Source organism: Ornithorhynchus anatinus, chromosome 2 (assembly GCF_004115215.2).
Source record: "Ornithorhynchus anatinus isolate Pmale09 chromosome 2, mOrnAna1.pri.v4, whole genome shotgun sequence".
Lineage (NCBI taxonomy): Eukaryota > Metazoa > Chordata > Mammalia > Monotremata > Ornithorhynchidae > Ornithorhynchus > Ornithorhynchus anatinus.
This window is the reverse complement of record NC_041729.1, coordinates 104,426,328-104,444,237: the sequence shown is the minus strand read 5'-3', so window position 1 is coordinate 104,444,237 and position 17,910 is coordinate 104,426,328. Positions and strand designations below refer to the sequence as shown.

At 51.6% G+C, this 17,910-nt stretch overlaps 1 protein-coding gene across 1 annotated transcript in view; it reads right to left on the bottom strand.

Annotated features, from left to right (window-relative positions):
- Window positions 1-3,787: 3,787 nt before the first annotated feature.
- CEP85L (centrosomal protein 85 like) overlaps window positions 3,788-17,910 on the bottom strand; it is a 185,135-nt gene continuing 171,012 nt past the window's right edge. Inside the window, exons 11-13 of the mRNA XM_029052078.1 lie at window positions 10,680-10,787; window positions 9,622-9,838; window positions 3,788-8,038 (exon numbers count right to left, since the gene is read on the bottom strand). Coding sequence (XP_028907911.1) covers window positions 7,872-8,038; window positions 9,622-9,838; window positions 10,680-10,787 — 492 coding nt within the window. The 3' untranslated portion in view covers window positions 3,788-7,871. The remainder of the gene's footprint in view (window positions 8,039-9,621; window positions 9,839-10,679; window positions 10,788-17,910) is intronic.

Sequence of the window (17,910 nt, the reverse complement as noted above, 5' to 3'; positions counted from 1 at the left end):
CAGCCCCAGGTAATAATAATAATAATGTTGGTATTTGTTAAGTGCTTACTATGTGCAGACCACTGTTCTAAGCGCTGGGGTAGATACAGGGTAATCCGGTCGGCCCACGTGAGGCTCACAGTTAATCCCCATTTTACAGATGAGGTAACTGAGGCACAGAGAAGTTAAGTGACTTGCCCACAGTCACACAGCTGACAAGTGGCAGAGCCGGGAGTCGAACCCATGACCTCTGACTCCCAAGCCCAGGCTCCTTCCACTGAGCCACGCTGCTTCTCCAGGTATTTATATTAATGTCTGTCTCCCCCTCTAGACCATGAGCTCGTTGTGGGCAGGAATGTGTCTGTTATATTGTTCTCTCCCAAGTGCTTAGTACAGTGCTTTTCACACAGTAACCTCTCAATAAATACAATTGAGAAATGATTCCTCTCTCCTGGGGAGCAAACTGAACAACCAAGAGGCTTGATTTGGGCCCCAATAGCACCATCACACATGAGAATCAAATTGCTAAGACCACGACAGGCCACCCAGACCTCCTGGTTCTCTCTGGGCTTCTGCCCTTCCAAGAGGAGAATCTGAGCGGTCATTCCAAACGGGGGTCGGTTGGTGCCAGGACCCAGATCAGTTCATCCGCATCCCAGGAACGTGAAGGGTGCCAGGCCCCCTCCCAACCCAATGGCGATTAGACTCACCTGACCCCCATTTGACCTGGGTGGGCTTCCACAAAGATCTCTCTGCAGCTGCCAACCGGGGATTGAACCAGACGCTGCAACGAAGAGTGACAGACTGAGGTTCCGCCACTCTTTGGGACTCCATCTGCCAAAAATCCTGTCTTCCGGCCACCTGCTCATCGAAGAAGACGTCTCACGGAGAGAAGACATCTCATGGAGAGAAGGACACAGCAGGGGGCTGCTCCCCTGCTGGGTGAAACACTGGCCAGGAGTTTTGGGGGAAGAGGGATCCTTCAGAGCAGCAGAGGAGGCTGAAAATGAAAAGGCCCCATTTTCCTTCTGTCCGAGTGCGGGAAGGGGCCTGTGGTCACGGGGCAAAGCGTAGTGGATAGAGCACGGGCTTGGGAGTCAGAAGGAGGGTCATGTATTCTAATCCCGGCTCCACCACTTGTCTGCTGCGTGACCTTGGGCAGGAGATTTCACTTCTCTGGGCCTCAGTTATCTCATCTGTAAAATGGATATTGAGATTGTGAGCTCCACATGGGACAGGGACTGTGTCCAGCCCCATTTGCTTGTATCCACCCCAGGGCTTAGTATGGTGTCTAGCTTTGTTATTATTGTTATTATTATTACGGGGCCCTGGAAGACAGACACAATAACCCTGGAGCAAGGAGAAGGTCAGAAGCCTCGCTGGAGATACTGTGTGATACTGTAGATAAGTTGCCCCTGGGAGATTCCCTGCTGGGAAAGAGAGGCAGCATGGTTCAGTGGAAAGAGCATGGGCCAGGGAGTCAAGAGATCTGGGTTCTAATTCCAGCCTCACCACTGGCATGCTGTGTGAGCTCAGACAAGTCACATCACTTCTCTGCACCTCATTTTCCTCATCTGTAAAATGGGGATTCATTACCTGTTCTCCCTCCCCTTGGAACGTAAGCCTCTTGTGGAACAGGGACTGTGTCTGACCCAGCACTTGCATCTACCAGCACTCAACACATAGTAAGTGCTTAAGAAATACCACTACTGTTATTAATGACTTTTTCTCCTTGGATGTTCCTGGGCAGACTGACTACACCAGAGACTTCGGCTGAATCCCCAGTGGAGTTTTCTGCATTCCCGAGGGGCTGGGCTGACATGTAATAGGATTGTTTCCGGGCCCTAGACCCCGACTGGGTTGAGGGCAGTAAGTCTCCAGCTTTTCTCTCCAGCACTTGGAGATTTTCAGGGCCATCCTGCTCAAAGCTAAGGAGAGTCGGATCTCTGATGATGTTATAATAGTAGCAATGTACTAAACTCTGGGGTGGATATAAGCAAACTGGGGTGCACACAAGCAAATTGGGGTGGACAGAGTCCCCGTCCCACATGGGGTTCACAGTCTCAATTCCCATTTTACAGTTGAGATAACTGAGGCATAGAGAAGTGAAGCGACTTGCCCAAGGTCATACAGCTGGCAAGTGGCGGAGTCGGGATTAGAACCCATGACCCTCTGACTTCCAGACCATATTGTACATTCCAAGTGCTTAGTACAGTGCTCTGCACATAGTAAGCGCTCAATAAATACTATTGAATGAATGTTTTATCGTTATCCTCCTTTCTTCTGGGCTGTTTCCTTCAAAACCGGCTCCTCTATTGACTGCAGACTGTGCAGAGGTGTTGGCCCGGGATGGGGAGAGGGGCACCAGCTGCCCCCGAGTCCTAGCCTTCAGGCCACTCAGTCGGGGATTACTCCACAGACAGGCCGATGATCCACAGGGAATGGGCTGTGGCCACCTACAGAACCACTGCCAACAGGGGTGTGGAGAAAATGACACAGGGACAGGAACTGATTCCTGGGGGGCTTCCAGGCTACCCCTCAATCTCGGAGCCGTGGATCGCGCCACTGTCAATGTACAGGAACCTATCCATGTCCCACGCCCACCGTCCCGGGGACCCATTCGGTCCTCCCGCTCATCTTGTGGTTTCCGTCAGTCACGGGCCAGTCTCCCCACTGCCCCGTCTCTCTCCGTATCTGCGAGAATGTCCATTCCAGGGACAGGTCAGTGACACCAGAAAGGTCCCAGCTGGTTCACAGCCATTGGAGGAATTTGGAGAGGCTTGCTGACCCCTGTGTCAGCCCCCGACCAGGGTCCCCCGCCCCTCTGCAACAACCACCACCAATTTACGTCATGGGCTGCTATTTACAGACAACGGTGGGCTCTCACCCCTATCACCAATCCAACTCCTAGCCAGGGCAGAATTCCCCACCACATGGCTTGAGCCCTTCCCTGAAAGGAACTGCAATCCTCTGCTAGAATTGGCTTCCCATCAAGAAAATGAATGACTGCCCCCCTTGGATAGAACTCCCCCTAGACTGTAAACTCCTTAGGGGCAGGGAATATGTCTTCCAACTCTGTTGTGTTGTACTCTCCCAAGCACTTAGTATAGCGTTCTGCAGAGTAAGCACTCAACAAATACCAACGATTGATTGCTCATCGGCCCCTCCCCACCTGATGCTGCAGTCAGACCTCAGACCCCCATGCACTGGGGTCGGCGTTCCAGGCCTAGGAGGGAAACGCTTTTGCCCACCCCAAGCCATCCAGGTGGACTCCAGGGCCCCAACTCATTGGACGCCCTTCGAGCCCTGGTGGGGCAGGCACCAAGAACCTCTGGAAGGGCAGGCAGCCAGAATCCTTGCCCTCTCCTGGCTCTCAAGCCATCTGGCTGCTAGTGCAGCGTGGCTGGGGAGGCAGATTTCCACAGTGTACACCACGTTCACGCACGGGTGAAGGAAGGAGATCCCTGATAAGCTTGAAGGTCAGACATGGTGCTCCTGCCACCCACCTTGCGTGGGGAACACAAACTCTTCCTGATCGCTCTCTCAGACTGACAGAGGCCCCAACCGCCACAGCCGGATTTATATTTGCTCCTGTTAAGCGGGGACTGGGACTGGGGGAGGACAGTAAGGAAGAACAGCGGGCCAGAGAGGTCCAGAGCTCCCCTAGGTCTCCACAGGCAGCCTCCTTCCCCCAGAGCGGAACTGGAGCCCTCGGGGTGCCAGCGGGAATTTGGCTGGAGAGTCGTGGGCGGGAAAACCCGGCGATCCCGAGGATGTGGTGGTTGAGAGGAAGATTTCCGGGCACGGCCTTTTATAAAAAAATTTATTTCTCTGTAAATACAAATCCAAACATCAACAAACCATTTTCCAGTGGAAAAATACTAGTCATAGGAACGTGGAAAACTTTCTCTTTAATAAATAGAACTTTGGCATTCAAAATTCTAGCTGTAAACCCTGGTAAAACACAAAACCCTTTACAAAAAGAGGCAGAACAGCAGCCTCCCAGGGCAGAGCCACCCAGCGGCTTGCTTGCTATTTACCCGGGCTGCGGTCCGACGACGGTGGAACGACACTATTTACACATGAGGTATTCTGAACGGTCCAAAGACCGAACCCAGCTACACTAACGACCAATCTGCCCGGACCGGCCTGGCCTCCAGGGACTGCCGTGCCCACGGTGGGGCCTTCGAGCTGGGCCTGCCAACCCCACCTGACCCCACCGACATGGCTGGATGCAAACACACCCAAATGGATCAGCTTGGGCGCGGGTTCTTGTGGCTGCCGGGGCAGGAGGCAGGCCCCTTGCCCCCTCGAAGCCTGGCACCCCGGCCTCTGGCCCTACTGCAGGTTAAAATTAATATTAATATATTTCGGTCGGGTGAGAGGCATCGCCTGTCACGCCTCTGGGGAAAAAAAAGGTGCATGGATCGTGGGCTTTCTGGGAGTCGCTGAGACACCGAGAGGGGCGGGTGTCGCCGGCCAGAGACTGTGGGGTGGTGATGGAATGCCTCTGCGATCTGATCGAGTCAGAAATACATGGCAATCTTGCCTCATATTCACGGGGATTTTTCTTTTCTATTAAAAAAGGGTAATCAGTCTTTCAAGATCTATTTATCCCTCAAGGAAAACTTCCCGTGTTGAGCAAACAGAGAGGCGGTTCCAGTATGGCCCTGGGAAGACGGGAACAGGCTGGCGAAAGACAGTGAATGACATCTGTCGACGAGGCCTTGGGGGCAGGCGCCGGAGAATCGCTCATTCCCCAAATCGGCTGCGTGGGAAGACCAGAGGCTGAGAATCCTACCTGAACATTCCCCCATGCCAGCCGCTCCCATGGTCCCCCTGGGCCAGCCGCTCCCACGAGTCCCCAGGGCCAGTCGCTCCCGCGATTCCCCAGGGCCAGCCGCTCCCACGATTTCCCCAAGGCCAGTCGCTCCCGCGATTCCCCTGGGCCAGCCGCCCCCGCGGGGCCCTCCCGGCCGCCGACCCGCCCGGCTAGCTCGGCTGACAACTGCTGAGACCCCAGGCCCACTTTTCAGCGGCTGCATCCTGGGAAATTGTCCTTGTTAGCATTTCTGCCGGCAGCTCGGAGCTACTTCAGCGATTAATGTCTGAGCCCTTGCCTGAGTCCAGTCTGTACAGTGTTTATTCTTCAGTGACCTTTGCTTGGGCCTTGAGATTGTCTGTAACAGTTAACGTTAAAAGTAGTGGAGACTAAATCTGTTTACTAAACCCTCTCAATACTGACATTCGTGAACCGACCTCATCAGCAGTGCCCAGTGCCGCTGCCCACATCACCGTCACAGGGAAACCGCCAGGCCTATTTTTTTGGGTCCCATCGTCTGCGAATTTGATCGCCGTCGCCTAATCTTTCTTTCACAAGGATGATCCCCATTTCTACACCCCGACACATGGATGAGCACTGGGCCTCTGCGGTCTGCCCTGTTTAACACTATGGGGAGCAGGGGGCTTGGGAGGGGAGGGAATTTTCTCCCGCTCCCAAGGCAGAGATGAGACGACCCACATTTAATACTGTTAAATTCAAATGCAAATGACCCCGCCGCCCGACCAGATAGAGGCTTGTCGTTGACGTGGGCTTCTTATGGCAGGAGAAACCTCGGAGGAGATTTCCTTTCAAGTATCTGTGTTCGTTCAGGCTTCTACGAAGTTCCTAGAGCTAGCTGGTTATCCGTCAAGCTGGGATTGAAATCCGGTCCCGCCTGATTCCGGGCCTCTGGGCCCTCCAGCTTGCCGGCGCAGGGAGATGGAGGTTTTTGGTGCATTGCCCGTGCCAGTCCTGAGGTGATGACCGGTGATCTTAGATCTCCCTACCACACCACGGTGTGTCGGACTGCCTGCTGGCATTTCCCCGGCTGGCAGCCAATGTAAGTCGGCCTAGTGACCTCCACCTCCACCCCCCATCCATCCTTTAACTTTGTCGCCGTCAGGTTACCGAGATCCTCTTGAATTTCCACTTCGAGGCCAGGCTGTGAGGACCCCACAAAGTGGGGCTTCTCTCCAAGCTCCGGTCCATGCCATTCTCCATGGTGGTTGATATTCAAGGCTAGGAACCAACAGGAGCCCACTGGGGCCGGTCAATGCTTCCTGCACCTCAGAAAGCCATTTCTCAAAGAGTAAACCCTCTCCGCAATTTATGATCCGGCCCAAACAACTGAGGTCCATCTCGTCTGGGCTGGGCAACGGAGGAGCCGAGAACTGGCCTCCGCTGTTGGGAGTTGTTTAAAACTCCGGAGAGCAGAGGAGCCACTGAAATATGAATCATTTTGTAAAGCAAATCCCGGCCGTGTCTGCTCAGCCCCGGCCGAGAGTCATGTGGAGCGACTCTCCGGCCGGTCGGCTCTGAGCCGATGGTCCGATCTGAAGCCTGCAGGCCCAGAACAACCATTTCCGGGTTGAATTTCTCCTTTTGGTGTTCCCGAGAACTCTCCCCTGTCTTCTCCGCTGTGGGTGAGGAACAACTTCTTGTCCCTCGGGAACCAGTCACCCCGGCGAGAGGTGCGGCTCGTGCAAACAGCTGCTTTCTATTGGGTTCCAGCCCCTCGGCCACGCGGAGGCTCAGGGTTGGTTCCTGCTACTTGACCCAGGCGGATGCCGTGGCAACTCTGGTGGCCCCCACGCCACCTCCAGCGACCCATCCTCCCAAAGAGCCTTTCCCTCGGGGTCCCAGGCACTGCCTGCCAGCTATGTGATTGGGCGAGGGAGGGTGGCTACATTATACCATGGGGTCCTGGAGCGCGTACCCAGCAAGAGTTACAGCCCGGCAGGGAAGCGGCCTCCGCGGCCCAATCGAGCCTTCGGCCTCCCCGCAGTTAGCCGCTTTCAGGGGAGAAGGGGCCTGAGGGGTCAAGACGCTGCCAGGTGGCCATCTCTGGGATGAGACCAAGCTCATCCAGGGCTGCTGCCACCTGAAACTTGTTGTAGGGTCCTTTTTTGGAGAGATATGCCTCGGCACATCAGCCACGATGCCGGACCTGACATTCGACCCCGAGAAGAGGACCGGGCTGGCGGGCCTCCCGGCAAACACTCCTAGGTCAAAATCCTCCTAAACAGGAAAATGACGCAGGCACTGGGTAATGGTTTTTTTAAAAAGCCACTCTTCCGCTAGCTCCATTCCTGCCTTCGGTGGGTTTGATGAAAACATTGATGCGACCTTACAATTACTTTAAAGGGGTGCCTGTTGTACAGGGGAGAAGTTAAAATGAATAGCAACCCTGTGCTTTGCAAACTCTTCCCGTGACGGTGAGGAATCCCATTCCTGGTCCGATGCCCTGGATAACGGCGCTGGAGAGAAACAGCGATGACCAGGAAGAGACGCGCCTTCCCTGTCCCTCTTTTCCCCGCCGACTGTCCCCGGCTCCAGGAACCTGGTTCGCATAGGCACTGCTGTCCCATGATCTCTGGGTAGCCCACCTGACCCAGTGAATCAGTTGGCCAGCGGCCTGCCGCAGCCTGACCTCGGTCTCCCACCCGCCCGGGGGAGAGCCTCCAAAGTGCAGTCCAAGCTCCTAAGTGAAGGACGGAAGGCACCAGCCGCCTTGCACTGGGATGGGGCCTTGCCTCCGGACGCATTTAATCTTGCCGCTCGTCCTCTCAAAGCTCAGGTATCCTCGAGGACGGTTCACGGCTCGGCCCTGCCACCGGCAGTGGAGAAAACCAATCATCTTCTTTCAGATTGGGCCCTGCTCTTGCCTCCTTTATTTTTTTGGAGGGGGGGGCGCCCGGTGAAATCCATTCCCCCTTCACCAGACCGCCAGAAACCAGAAACGGCCCATCGTGACATTTCCGGTCTGGCTTCTCTGACCGGAAGACCCGGGAGGCCGGGGGCCCCGCAGCATGTAACAGCGAATCGTTCTTACTGTGAGATGAAGACTTTATCATTGGGCAATGCAGTTGTCTCCCATGTCCTGAGCGTAGCGGTCAGATATCACCGTCCTTAGTTCGTCAATGTCCTTGCGCAACTGACACATGGCCGACAGTTTCTTAGCGAGAGCTTCAGGCATGCGGGGCTCCTCGGCGGGCTCCTCTGCTGAGCTATTCATCGCTGGGGAAAACAAAACCAAGCGGACAGAGCTCACCTCTCTTTTCTCTGCGGCTCTGTCGTATGAAAGGGGCACCCTTGAATTGTCACTTTATTACTTAAGGTACGATAATGCTTTGGTGGGCTCAGCAGCAGTCACTGCACTTTCACCTCCTCTCTCTAAGAGATCGGGTTAGACACCCCAAAGCATTATAGTTAATACTCCTCCCTCTCTTTCAACTCCCTCATTCAGTCCAGTTACCTCATCCTGTTAGCCTCTTTGTTGAGCTCCCCTGTCTCCAGTCTCTCCCCGCTCCAGTCCTTACTTTGTTCCGCTGCCAGATCATTTTTCTATAAAATTGTTCTGTTCACCTCTCTCAGCTCCTCATAAACCTCCAAAAGCTGCCTATCCATCCTCATGTAGAACGGAAACTCCTCACCATCGGCTTCAAGGCATTCAATCGGCTCTCTCCCTCCTATATATCCTCACTCCTCTCCCCATCAGTGGTACTTATTGAATGCTTACTATGTGCAGAGCACTGTACTGAATGTTTAGGGAGAGCACAATACAAGAGTTAGCAGACACGTTCCCTGTCCACAGTGAGCTTACAGTCTAGATACTACAACCCAGCCCACCCACTCTGCTCCCCTTACAACGATCTACCTCCTTCTCTGCTCGTTCACTTCAACGTCTTGCTCTCACCCTCTCTCCTGCCTGGAACATCCTTTCCCGTCATAATCAACCGACCACCACTCTCTCCCTCTCGAAAATCCCATTCCTACAAGAAGGTTTCCTAGACTAACCTCTCATCTCCCCATCTTATTCTCCCTCCCTTCTGGTCACTTATGCAGTAGGGTCCGTACCCCTAGAGAAACCCTGATACTCACCCCACCCCCTTAGCATTGACAGACATACTCTTATACTAGCAGTTTATTTTAATACTTGTCTCTCCCACTAGGTTGTTTTTTGAGAGAAGGTCTACCAAATCGATTGTTAGTCGGTGCCCTGTCCCCAGTAAGCACTCAATAAATACCACTGATTTTTTTTTTCCCTCCACAATATTTCCATTCCAGTCCATTGTCCACTCTGCTGCCCGGTTCATTTTTCTAAAATGTCACACCGAGGAGCGGTGTGGTCTGTTGCAAAGCATACAGATCCGGGAGACAAAGGACCCTGGTTCTAATCCTTACTCTGTCAACCTGCCTGCTGATTGAAGACACTTAACTTCTCTGTCCCTCAGTTTCCTCATCAATAAAATGGGGATTCAATATCTGATCTCCCTCCTACTTAGACTGTGAGCCCCATGTGGGACAGGGACCGCATCCAACCCGATGAACTTGTGTCTACCCCAGTGCTTAGAAAAGTGCTGGACACATAGTAAGCGCTAAACAAATGCCAAAATATTATTACACCCAAATCTCCTCCTTGAACCCTTGGGGTTGCCCCACTCCCACCCCCACCCCCACCCCCAGAGAATGAAGCTACTTCTCGCCTCTTTCCGGAATCTTCTGAGGGGGCTTTGGCAGTGTTGCTCCCGTTCTGGGGCCAACATCTCCCCGGGCTCTCGGGGGTACTGGGGGTGGGTGGGGAGGGGAAGACCACTCACATCGTATCCCCAGCAGCAGGGACAGGTTGGGCTCGGTGCCCTGGGCTCTCTCATTGAGGACGCTGCATAGGGCCTTCAGGTCCAGCAGGCAGTGGGACATTTCCTTGAACAACTGGTCGACCACCTTCAGCTCGGCTCTCAGCTGCCAGGGTCGTTCGGCCGCCTGCCCCGGTGCCAGCCGTGGGGGTTGCTCTTCTGGCGGCCTCTGGTTCTGCATCTGGGGGAGGAGAGGAGGAGAGTGGATGAAGCGTTGGTGCTGCTTTCTGGTTCAGGCGGTGGCGACGCTGAGGTCTAACAGGCACTTACGGTCCTCTAGACTGGAAGCTCGTTCTGGTCAGGGAACAGATCTGCTAATTCTGTTATATGGTACTCTCCCAGGCACTTAGTATTGTGATCTGCACCTAGTAAGCGCTCAATAAATACCATTGATTGACTGATAAGCATGTCTAGACTGTAAGCTCGTAATGGGCAAGAATTGGGTCTGCTAATTCTGTTGCATGGTAGTCTCCCAAGCGCTTAGTATGGTGCCCTGCCCATTGTGGCTCAGTGGAAAGAACAAGGGCTTTGGAGTCAGAGGTCATGGGTTCGAATCCCAGCTCGGCCACTTGTCAGCTGTGTGCCTTCGGGCAAGTCACTTAACTTCTCGGTGCCTCAGTTACCTCATCTGTAAAATGGGGATTAAGACTGTGAGCCTCACGTGGGACAACCTGATTCCCCTGTGTCTACCCCAGCGCTTAGAACAGTGCTCGGCACATAGTAAGCGCTTAACAAATACCAACATTATTATAGTAAGCGCTTAACAAATACCAACATTATTATTGGTAAGCGCTCAATCAATATAGCCGATTGAGTGACTGACACTGGCCATCGGATTCCAAAGACCCTCTAGCGTGCAAAGAGAGAAGCCTTTGGATTTTCCTCGGGGGATTTGCTAAGTCAACCGGCAGGTTGCTGATGAAGTTCCCGATAAAAATGAAGGCAAAATTAGCTTCTCTCAACATTACAAGAGGCAGCGTAGGCTTTAATGTGAGAAGCCGGTTCATTCTGCTTCCGCTCACCTCAAGCCAAGTTTGAGAGAACTTCTGTAGGCTCTTCTCTTTCTCTTCCAGCATTTGGGTCAATCTTTGAGTTTCTAGTTTCTCTTGAGCAAGTTTCTCCTGCAGTGCCTGGAACGGAGAGAGGCAGGAAGCCAAACAGTTACTACTCAGCACAACAAAGAGTCCAGCCTTTCCCTTTCCCTTGTTGCTGTAGCTGCCCTATCTCCAGAGGGCCCAGAAAACAGAGGAATGGGCCTCGCTGGGGCTTCTAGCCTATGGATCAGTCACACTGCCAAACTGGGAGGGTCGGGTGGAGGGATGGGAGTGTGTGAGAGTGAGAGAGAGTGAGTACGAGTGTGTGGGTGTGTGTCTTTGACCCAGCCCCTTGGCTCATTGTAGATTAATAACAAATCTCCCTACACCTAATCTGCTTCCCTTAAACACTGAGGGAGGTGGGGGAGAGAGAGAGTGTGTGTGTGCGTGTGTGTGTGTGACTCAGCCCATTGGGAAAGACTTCTTATTTTTTGACCTACTGTAGGTTAAAAGCAAATCTCCCCACATTCCATTCGCTTCCCTTAAAAATCGGTCTTTTACGTAGAAAAACTGCTGAAGGTTACAGTCCCTGCTTAATACCATCCATGGATGGGTTGGCACAACCCATCACTGTTCCTGAAAAAATAAATTCGAGGAAATTCCCCTCTCTCCCACTAGAAAGGGACCAGGCCTTTACTGCTACTGCATGCTTCCGTGTGTCCAGTATAGAGCTCTGCACACAGTAAGTGTCCACCACAGACGGCTGCCCTTAATGGGGCAGTATACAGCCCTGTTCCCCAAAGGAGCTCCATCAGGGCTGCTGGAGTTGACGATGACGCTATCCCCATTGTACACAATTCTTAGGGAAGTTGACGGCCCCGCTCTTGTTCAGTCAGATCCCTGGAGAGGCTGCGACAGCATTCAGCGATCCCCAGTACTTGAACGGCCCTAATGGGGAATACATCCCACACCATCAAAGGGGGAGTGTGACACTGCCCACCATTGTATTCGGTCAGCCCGGCACCACTTGGCAACAGGAAGTCTGAAGCAGCAGTGTTCTAACACTGGAGCGCCAAGCCCAACACGTGGGAGGGAGCCCCGTGCCCTTCACAGCAGCAGCATAACCTAGTGGAAAGATCATGGGTTCTAACCCCGGTTCCGCCATTTGTGACCTTGGGCAAGTGACTTAACTTCTCTGTGCCTCAGTTACCTCATCTTGTAAAATGGGAAGTGAGATTGTGAGCCCCAAGTGGGACAAGGGACTGCATCCAACACAATTTGATTGTATCCACCCTCAGTGCTTAGAACAGTGCCTGGCACATAGTAAGCACTTAACAAATACCATAATAATAATTATTATAATTATTATCGGAAAGAACACGGGCCTGGGCGTCAGAAGACCTGGGTTCTAATTCTAGCTCTGACAACTTCTTACTGTGTGACATTCAGCAAATCACTTTACTTTGGTTCTTTTATGGTATTTATGGTATGGTATGGTTAGGCACTTACTCTGTTCCAGACACTGTGCTAAGCACTGAGGTAGATACAAGCTAATCAGGTTTGGACACAATCCCACATCCCACAAGGGGCTCACATTTTACAGATGAGGTAACTGAGGCACAGAGAAGTGAAGTGACTTGTCTAAAGTCACACAATTGACAGAGCTGGAATTGGAACCCAGGTCCTTCTGGCTCCTGGGCCCATGCTCTAGCCACCCGGGCATGCTGCTTCTCTTCCCTTTCCTTCGATTTGTCTTGAAATTGCCACCTTCCAGGGGCCCTTCATCCTGGTACAGTAGGACTTGGGAAGTAACAAGCAGCAGTGTGGACTAGTGGAAAAAGCACAGACCAGGGAGTCAGAGGAACTGGGTTCTAATCCCGACTCCGCCATTTGCCTGCGATGTGACCTTAGGCAAGTCACTTCACTTCTCGGTGCCTCAGATTTCTCAACAGTCAAATGGGGAATTAATACCTGTTCTGTCTCTAAGACTGTGGGAATGTGCCTGTTTGTTGTTGTATCGTACTCTCCCAAGCACTTAGTACAATGCTTTGCACACAATAAGCGCTCAATAAATGCGACTGAATGAACTACAGAGTCTCACTGCTTCTCCAACGCATGTGTGTATCTGCGGCTGCTTCCTTTGTTCAGACCACCACATTCAGTGAGTTAGAATACGCTATTTCAGGACTCCTTGGATAGGACACGTCTAAAATCCTCGGCAGCAGCCTGGCGAATCATGTGCCAATGTGAAGCATCCCTCCCGGGCGAATACCTACTTGGCATTTGGTTTCCCTTACGTACATCTCCCTTTATTAAGAGCGTGGGCTCAGGGGGAACTCCTCCCCCTACGCAGCCCCCACCCTACCCCCGCGCCCACATTTACCCTCCCTGATCCTGCAACACGCTTGTGACCTTCGTTATCTTTATTGTTAAGAGCAGGCAGCAGATTCATTTCACCACCGGTGGTACCTCATAGCTATTTACGTACTTGGCGGGGATTCTCTGGCCTTAGTCCAGCAAGCTGCCTTCCCTGAATATTAATAACGCTGAGCTATGGTTGATATAACCCATGGGGCTTTGAAACCACAGCTTTTGCAAAACTAAAAAAGGGAGAGTGCTGTTACCGATTTTATACATCTCCGATTCTGGGGTGCCCCGAGAGTCCACCGACTCCCTCCCGCCCCCAGTAACGACGTTGTTTTTCTTTCTCCGCTTAGCTGTCCTTTTTAATTCAAAATGGCACCACTGGTGGTGAGATCCTGCCCACCCACAAGGTTGGAGGGGAACAGACCGGTAAGCAACCATCACTCCATTCCAACTTGGGCAAATGAGAAGATGTACCTTGCCTTGCTGCTGTGCTGGCCATTTGCAGGTCTTCTGTTAGTTTTGGAATCTGCCTCTTCATCTCCTACTCTTCACGGAACCTTATTGTGTTCCTTTTACCTTGTTAAGCTCTTATTATGTGCTCGACACTATACTTACTATACTATACTAAGTAAGTAGATACGAGATGATCGGGTTAGACATAGTCCCCGTCCCATGTGGGGCTCACAGTCTTAGTCTCCATTTTACAGATGAGGTAACTGAGGCCCAGAGAAGTTAAGTGATTGCCCAAGGTAATAGAGCAGACAAGCAGCAAGATCAAGATTCGAATCCAGCTCCTCTGCCTCCCAGGCCCGTGCTCTATCCACTAGGCTGCCAGGTTGGTCTGATTGCTACAAGCAGTTGGTGCAGAAGGAGAGCCCCTGTTTCCCGTTTAATGGGGTATACTCGATCCATGACAGTCACCTGCTACTTAAAGCTCACCTCCTCCAAGAGGCCTTCCCAGACTGAGCTTCCCCCTTTTTCCCTCTGCTCCCTCTATCCCCCCCTTCACCTCTCTGCAGCTAATCCCTTTTCTCCCCCTTTTCCCTCTCCTCCTCTCCCTCTCCCGTCCCACCTCCTCAGCACCGTACTCGTCCGCTCAACTGTATATATCTTCATCACCCTATTTATTTTGTTTAATGAGATGTATATCACCCTGATTCTATTGCCATTGATTTTATGAGATGTTCTTCCCCGTGACTCTATTAATTGCCATTGTTCTTGTCTGCCTGTCTTCCCGATTAGACTGTAAGCCCGTCAAAAGGCAGGGACTGTCTCTATCTGTTGCCGATTTGTACATTACAAGAGCTTAGTACAGTGCTCTCCACACAGTAAGCGCTCAATAACTATTGAATGAATGAATGAACCTGGGTTTGGTCACCTGTGCTCCGCTGTGCCCAAAATGTGGCCAACTTGAGGGGGCAGGGACAGTGGGTGTGGTGGATCACTCCCGTGAAGGCCTCCTGACAGGTTCTCATATACAGACGTGCCATCTTTTATTTGGTAAGCGTGCGGGAGCCCACTCTTAACAGTCGGGGCATGCACATGCTCACTGAAATCGAAGACAGTGATGCCTCAAAATCTCCGGGTGCTCCTGGCAATATTACTACTATCGTACTTTGTGCCAAGCACTGTACTAAGTGCTGGGGTGGGTACAGGCCCCACGGGGGTTCACAGTTGAAGTAGGAGGAAGAATAGCTACTGGATCCCCAATCTGCAGATGAGGCACAGGGAGGCGAAGTCACTCAAGCAATCTCATTTATTAATAACAATAATCACAACAATGAAGGCATTTGTTAGAGAAGCAGCGTGGCTTAGTGGAAAGAGCACAGGCTTGGGAGTCAGAGGTCGTGGGTTCTAATCCCAACTCCGCCACTTGTCTGCTGTGTGACCTTGGGCAAGTCACTTAACTTCTCTGTGCCTCAGTTACCTCATCTGTAAAAATGGGGATTAAAAAATGTGAGCCCCAAGTGGGACAATCTGACTACCCTGTATCTACCCCAGCGCTTAGAACAGTGCTCTGCACGTAGTAAGCGCTTAACAAATACCATAATTATTATTAAGCGCTTACTACGTGCAAAGCACTGTTCTAAGCGCTAGGGAGGATAGAAGGTGATGAGGTTGCCCCACGTGGGGCTCACAGTCTTAATCTCCATTTTTCATATGGGGTAAGTGAGGCAAAGAAAAGTTAAGTGACTTGCCCAAAGTCACACAGCTGACAAGTGGTTGAGCCAGGATTTGAACCCATGACTTCTGACTCCCCAGCCCGTGCTCTTTCCACCGAGCCACGCTGCTTCTCTATTGAGCGCTCACTGTGGTTCAAAGCACTGTACGATATAATAGTCGGGAGACACGTTCCCTGAAGTGACTTGCCCAAGGTCATGGTAGACGAGTGGCAGAACCGGGATTAGAACCCAGGTCCTCTGACTTCCAGGCCCCAGGCTCTATCCACTAGGCGGCACTCCTTCCCTGGGGAAGAGTTACTCGAGGCTCGCCACTGGGGAACCACTGCACGGAGTCATTTTTGCCCGCCTGCCTCCCTGCAGTTTTCTCCGGTGAGAAGATCCTGGAGCCTTCCATAATTGGGGCAGGCTGCCATTCGGTGCAATGTCCCTTTTCACACCAAATATAGCTCTAGCATTTTCCCTCTCCTCCCCCTGACCTTTGCAGGCATGTCCTCCTTTACCAGCTCTAAAGCAGGGAAGATTTACTCATCAATCTTGAACACTCATATCCCAGGTGGTGTGGCTCTTCCAGCCACTTATCTTAAGGGCTAGAGAGAGAAGAGTCCTGTCTTCTCGCCTCCGCGCTCCTGGCTTTTCATAGGCACCGTGATGAAAGGAAGAAGCAGCATGGCCTAGTGGATAGAGCCCAGGCCTGGGAGTCGAAAGGACCTGGGGCAAGTCACTTCACTTCTCTGGGCCTCTGTTACCTCATCTGTAAAATGGAGATGAAGACTGCGAGCTCCATGTGGAACAGGGACTATGTCCAATCTGATTAGCATGTATCTACCCCAACGATGATGATGTTGGCATCTGTTAAGCACTTACTATGTGTGGAGCACTGTTCTAAGCGTTGGGGTAGATACAGGGTAATCGGGTTGTCCCACATGAGACTCAAGGTCTTTATCCCCATTTTACAGATGAGGTCACTGAGGCACAGAGAAGTTAAGTGACTTGCCCAAAGTCACACAGCTGACAAATCACACAGCTGACAAATGGCAGAGCCGGAATTCAAACCCATGACCTCTGACTCCCAAGCCCATGCTCTTTCTACTGAGCCACGCTTAGTATAGCACTTAGTAAGCACATAGTAAGTGCTTAACAAATAGCATTTTTTTTTAAAAAGGGTGATTTTCTGATTTTTTCTCTAACGCTGCCTGGAGTTGGTTGCTCAAATCTCTCTTTTAAGAGGAAGGAGCTGCAAACAAGCTCTTATAATGGATAAATTCGACCTCGCCAATTGCCTACTGACACCCGGTTCCATCTTCTTACCTGGTGAAGCCGGACATTGTTTTGTCGGCCTCTGGGACACCTCGTCATAAATTCAACACCTGCTCCTTGGTAGGCATGGTAAACCAGGGGCTCAAGCTCATTTCCAAAGATGATCCAAACCCAGTTACCCCAGCTGTGGCCCTGGGTTCCTAGTAACACTGCAGTCGGAGTGGCCGACAATCCCCCTGCCTGGGTGGCCCCGTAGCCTCTGGGCCCCCTCCAGGCTAACTCAGTTTGCTAGTTGGAAGTCAGGACTCAGGGCCATTTACCCCACCACCGTCTGATCTCCAAATTATTCCCCCACAGTATGCCAGCTGTGCCTTCTCCACTAAGGATTACTGGGAAGGCGTGAATATCAGTGAAGCGATAACGCTTTAATAACACGTCACTGTGCGGCATGAACCTAACGACACTTTTGGGGGGACCCCCCCCCCCAAAAAAAACACCTTTATTTCTCCAAAACAAATTGAAGCAACCATCGCATAAATAAATGGATAAAAGCATAGTTTATGGGTTACCGAGAGAGGGGGAGAGGGGAACACTCTCTGGTAAAGCATTATTAAATCTAATTTCGGGATAGTGCTATTCACTCTAGTTTTCTCACCCGGGTGATTGCACAAAGCCAGGATGCTGCATAGCTTATAAAAACCACCCAAGGAGCTGCTTGAAATACAATCCAAATGGAAATCAAGATAATACTGCTAGAGACTGGAGTGTGTGTGTGTGGCTGGGGGTGGGAGGGAAAGGGAAATGAATGAGCGAGGACAGGGAAAAAAGGAATAGAAATTTCTACAGTTTCTACACACTTACACGGAAAAACTCATTTTCAACTTCTGTGAGAATGTGTCATTTTCCAGGTGTCCTAAGGAGACACTGAAAAATCCAAATTCCCCACTATATAGCTGAAGGAAACTTTAATAGGCAAATGCAAGCCTAACTGAATGGGGACAAGGCTGGAAAACCCAAGGGACAGAAAAGAATTCAAAGACCTGGGTGAACCCCATTAGCTGGAGAACACTGCCACATGACACTCAATTCTGCTGGAGGATGACATAAAAATCACAGGAGGGGAAACACATTTTGAAAAGCACATTACATATATTTTCTGGGGTGGGAGACATATCAGGTTAATGGGCATAATACGCTCAGCCTGTGGAGACATTTAGACTGTAATAATCTTACTTCAGATTTCTACAACCACATAAGCTTGACTGTTTAGGTTGCAGTATTGATGGGTATCGTGTGGTGATTAATTACCCGGGCTACTCAACTCTTCTGGTTCTGAGGGGAGGTGTGTTATTGCTTCACTAAATGCAGTGCTTTGCAACGTTCCTTGTAATCCCACAACACAGCTGTGGTGG